We start from the raw sequence: 5,000 nt of genomic DNA, 5'->3' as shown, positions 1-5,000 counted from the left end.
GATAAACAGGGCCAGCAAATTTAGTCCCCCGGGGGTCCATATGCGGTTACGGATCTGGACCGGAGGTTCCAAATCCGCCGTGACAAATTCGTGACAAATGAAAACAGTGTACTTCAGTCCGAAACGTGTAATCTTCGTCAACTAATACTTTAATACTTTAGCTCTCTTTCTGCTTTGCTTTGTTTTGTTTTACGTTACGTCACGTTCTGATTTCTACAGTAATTTATTGCCCCATTTTCACTCGACTTCTCTTCAATTGAATTTGATTGAAATGTGTACTGAATGACTAGAAAATCAGCAAACACTGTTGTTTCCTTATGTCCGATCCTTTGTTTTCAACTCCCGATAATTCGGATCTTTTTCAATTTCCCTTGATGGTTTGAGTTATCGGGGTTCGACTGAATCTCGTACGAGGTGAGCGAATGAATGCTATATATATTTTCAGGCTTTATTTGCAACTGCTTAAGTAATGCCGCTCGACTGCAACTTTCGCAATTTCCGCAATTCACATATTCTTTAGTATATTAGTACCAGGAGTAGAGACAAAAATAGATTAAAACCCGGGACAGTAGTAAATCCAACTTGTGGGATTTCCTTGGCAGGTTGGGTCTTTATTTTTTTTCAAAGTAAACGTGTGGCACGTCTGTATTATCTCAGTCGTGCGAATCTGAATGCCTGTTTCAAAGTCAATAGAGTGTAAGAGTTTGCACTTTTATCTAGGTTAGGGTGGGTATTGAACCCACGACACCGCTGCTCTACCGACTGAGCTACAAGGTCAGACGGGAGGAGGCCGTGGGAACTGGAGAGGTTAAAGTCACGGCAATGAACATGTACAAGTACAAGGAGGGATTACGTTTTTGCAAACGTTGGCCGTGTAGCACTTTTAACCCGAAGGTCGTGGGTTCAATTCCCACCCTGGTGAGAGTTTTTCTCTGTCCTTGTGTGGGCCCATTTCCATTAGTCCATTCGTAGGGCTAACGCTCACATGGTTCATATGGGGTAGAAAACTAGCACTTCACATTACCCTCTAATCGGTAAAGTCTGTTCAAATAAAAGTGCTACACGACCAACGTTTGCAAAAACGTAATCCGGCCCTTCTTGTACTTGTACATGTTCATTGCCGTGACTTTAACATCTCCAGTTCCCACGGCCTGCTCCCGTCTGACCTTGTAGCTCAGTCGGTAGAGCAGCGGGAGATCTAACCCGAAGGTCGTGGGTTCAATATCAACCCTGGTCAGAGGTTTTCTCTGTCCTTGTGTGGGTCCATTTCCATTAGTAGGGGTAACGCTCACATGGTTGTTGTGGGGTAGAAAACTAGCACTTCACATTACACTGTACTGAATCAGTTAAGTCTGTTCAAATAAAAGTGCTACACGGCCAACGTTTGCAAAAACGTAATCCCTCCGAAATATTAATTTGTTTGGTATATTTGCTTTAGATACAAGTAAATTGTTTCATTGTCTTTCGAGCGAAAATTCTTGAATAGGCTTTTCCGAAAAAAATCGTTTTGTTGCCTTGCTGAGACGGGCTTCCTTTTTTCCCCATGGAAGAATCGCATCGAACATCGGTTCTATGAATGTTCTTGTGCGAACAGCGTAAACAAACTTTACCGTGGAAATTACTGTCGAACTATAGATTCATACTAGTTTGTTCTCATAAAACCAGACTCGCTTTTTGCAAAGGTTAAGCTCGTCCGTTTTGCGCAAAACAAGCTCGTTCCTTGAGGAAATAATTTGTCACACTCCTTGTACTCATCATAGGAAGGCAGCTGCATTATTTCTGGTATCGGTTACAACGGCAAGACAGCGGATGGTAAAGTCAGGTGGGATGGTGTGAGAAACGTCAAGCTCTCAGTCTATGAAACAGCTTACAATTTCCAGGTATGGTCATTGCCTTCAAGATTGTAAAAAAAAAAGTCTTGCGCAATTGCAGTGACAAAATACATAAAAGTACCCTGTGGCATGTCATGTGGAAGTTACCAAGACGTGATACAGTTGGGATAAAACCAATCCTAATTAGGAGCTTTTTTTTGGTCGGTGGGGCCAAACTCTTGGAGAAAACAGTCTTGTGGAAAACTTTGCCTTCTGTGTAATGAAAAGCGTGATAAATAGTTTTTTGCCATTTCCTGGAGTTTCTTGCTAAAACCGGTCCAGTTTTGCAAATCGAGTTGTGGCCCATTAACTGGCTCCGTCTCCGGTTCTCCTCAATTGAAAATCGAATATTCTTCCTGAAAAGCCAACTGGTTGTTACCTTCCATTTTAGTCCCTTGATAATGACATTACGTTTCTTTCTTTTTGTGATTTTTTTCTTCTATACACCATTCCACAAGATTCAAATCACAGCCTGTATAACGTACACTCTCTACATTAACCTTTATACTAATAGTTCATCAGGTCCAGTGGCCAGTTTTACTGATAGGAAAGGTCTTTGTTTTGTTTTTTTCAGCACATGATTGATTCCTTCAATATTAACACTAACAAATGGGTGTTCAGGTTTGTAGAGCATTCACTTAGTGGTTTTTTATTTCCATTGACCTAACAGAAATTTTTATTTCTATGGCACTTGAACATCAGAGCGTGGGTACATGTATGACTTGTGTGGTGCGTGATGGATATTATGGTGCATGATGGGTATTATGCAGTCCTAGCCTAGAATCATCGCGTAGCAAGACGGTTGTATTCCTGCACTAGTCACGACGACGCAAGGGTTTTTCAGGTTTTTCGTATCCGGCGGTGACACATCTTTCCTCAGGACATCGTTTGCTGTTGTTGTAATGTAGGTCGTAGGTTGTTCAGGCCTGTCACTAGTGCAGGACCGAAGGAATCAAAAACAAACCTAATGGATTGTATTGGTGTGATGTGTAGTGGAGTTGAAAGGTCTCCAAAATAATTTCAAAATAGCCCAGTTTGGATATATTAAAATTCAGTCATAAACAAAAGGCATCATTTCAAGGCTCTGGGGAATAAAGTCATACAAATCCTGATTTTTATTCCGCAGAGCCTCGAAATCGTGTTCATTGTTTTAAGTTGAATTTTAATATTTCGAAATAGACCGTTTTCGAATTCTCACGGCTGGACTGGATCTAGCATGAAATGGAGGCTAATGCGGGCAAATCTTCTCAAATGCAAATTAATTTGCCCGCATTAGCCTCCATTTCATGCTAGATCCAGTCCAAGCGTTAGAATACGAAACTGGCCTATTGGTCTGTTGCGATGGATTTTGCATTTCTACGATTAGCAGTTGGCTTCATTCTCAACCGGTAACTTAAAATCAACTGTCACCAACTGTGACTTGCTCTTGACCCTTTTTCTTTCTGCGTGTGTTTGTTTATTGTTATGATGTATTCATTTTATTGTTTGTGTTTGGTGTCATTCAGGCCTGAGAAATTACTTTGGTATGGATTTTACGGCATTCAACTGAAGCCATTGAAAAAGTTCGACATATTTTCTTGTTATGAATGCATCGCCATTGTTGTTAAGTACTGACTGTTGATTGGTTTTTCATTTCCGCAGATACGTCTTCAAGCGACTGCGTTTCCTTGGCAACAAGAATCTTTCCCATCTGCTGGCACTGATGTTTCTAGCTGTATGGCATGGGCTGTTTTTAGGATATTTTGTTTGTTTCTTTGGAGAATTCCTTGTCATGTTAATGGAAAAACAGGTACTGTATCCAATCTTATAACGCCATCACGGGTCCTCGAAGCGAGGACTGATTTAACACGGAAATGTTCGAAAGGAGATAAAAGTCATGTTAAACTTCGAAGAGCAATCAAGCGGTGTAATGACCCTTTTAGGATTTGTACATTCCCTTTTTTTCATGCGGCGAAATGAAATTTTGGCAATGTTAAGAATACAATGCCCCGGTCAGCAGTCTAACCGTTTTGAGCAGGCGTTTGCAGGGAGACTACCCATAATACCGAGGGCCTTTGTACTTATAGTTTTTTTCAGATTAATACTTCGCAGCCTGAAGGCTTCCAAAATAATTTCCGAAATCCAGTAAATCCCTCCCACATAGCTGACATATCAATGTTCAAGACATGAGTATATGATGCTCAATGGTTATGTTTTAGAGCTTGGTGTAATATTTCACTATAATAGTTTTTTCTCGTAGAAGACTCCAATAGAAAAGAATAGTGACACGTAACTGCTGAGCCTTGTTCTTTAGTCCCAGTATTGGTATATCGAACGTGATATATTTTAAGTGAACGCCTTTTTCACTTTCAGGGAAACTCATTCTCAACCTCTGAATTTACTCTTATTGTTAATTCTCAAGTTGCTTTAAATTGACGATTTTCCATACATTAGAACACCTTCTCTCTGGACTTGTAATAGCAGAGCGAAGCTTAGAGAGAAAGATGGCAGTGGTAGTTGGTAGCTATAGTCCCTCTTTTAACTGTCCCCCTCAAATCTTCGTATTTCCTTAGATATCCAACATGTGTTACGCTGTGACGAAGAGGCCTTTAATGGAGATGCCGGCACCTATCAAGATCTCTGTTTTAGCTTTTTATGTACCAATTGTTCTTTTTGGCATGGGTTACTTCAACGTAGCTTTCAATTTATTGACTTTTTCACGATTTCACGAGGTGAGCACATGGCTTGGTTTTGTTGGTTGACTTGGAAGTCGTAGATTACACTGCATCGATAAAGATTTGCGATTGTCGCCTTCACCTCGTTTGAACGAAAAAAAAAACACCTTTATAGATGGATGTTTGTTTTCCGAAGATATTAGTGAGGTCATCAATTCAAAACACGAGGACGCACCACGAAAGGAGTTGCTTCGCCCCTTGTGGTTCGAATTCATCGAAGTATGACTGATTATCCGGACATTGTAAAGCAGAGACGATGTTCGTAAAATAATTTTCCATCGCGGAAGAAAGTGATCGAGAGTCTTAAGACGACGACGTTTGCCCCAAAGGGCTTCTTTTATTTCGCAAATTTCCATGGTGCTCTGTAGGCGAGCATGGTTCCACATTTCCCTAGAGAACCGCTCCTTCAGTTTTG

The 5,000-nt window shown here is 40.8% G+C and overlaps 1 protein-coding gene across 1 annotated transcript in view; it reads left to right on the top strand.

Moving 5' to 3' along the window:
- The window catches only part of LOC138052191 (lysophospholipid acyltransferase 5-like), a 28,706-nt gene that overhangs the window by 17,802 nt on the left and 5,904 nt on the right, over positions 1-5,000 (top strand). The window contains exons 12-15 of the mRNA XM_068898566.1: positions 1,761-1,880; positions 2,446-2,492; positions 3,513-3,660; positions 4,424-4,582. Coding sequence (XP_068754667.1) covers positions 1,761-1,880; positions 2,446-2,492; positions 3,513-3,660; positions 4,424-4,582 — 474 coding nt within the window. The remainder of the gene's footprint in view (positions 1-1,760; positions 1,881-2,445; positions 2,493-3,512; positions 3,661-4,423; positions 4,583-5,000) is intronic.

Source organism: Montipora capricornis, chromosome 6 (genome assembly GCF_036669925.1).
Source record: "Montipora capricornis isolate CH-2021 chromosome 6, ASM3666992v2, whole genome shotgun sequence".
Lineage (NCBI taxonomy): Eukaryota > Metazoa > Cnidaria > Anthozoa > Scleractinia > Acroporidae > Montipora > Montipora capricornis.
Note: the sequence above shows the minus strand (reverse complement) of the source record. Positions and strands in the feature narration are given on the sequence as shown.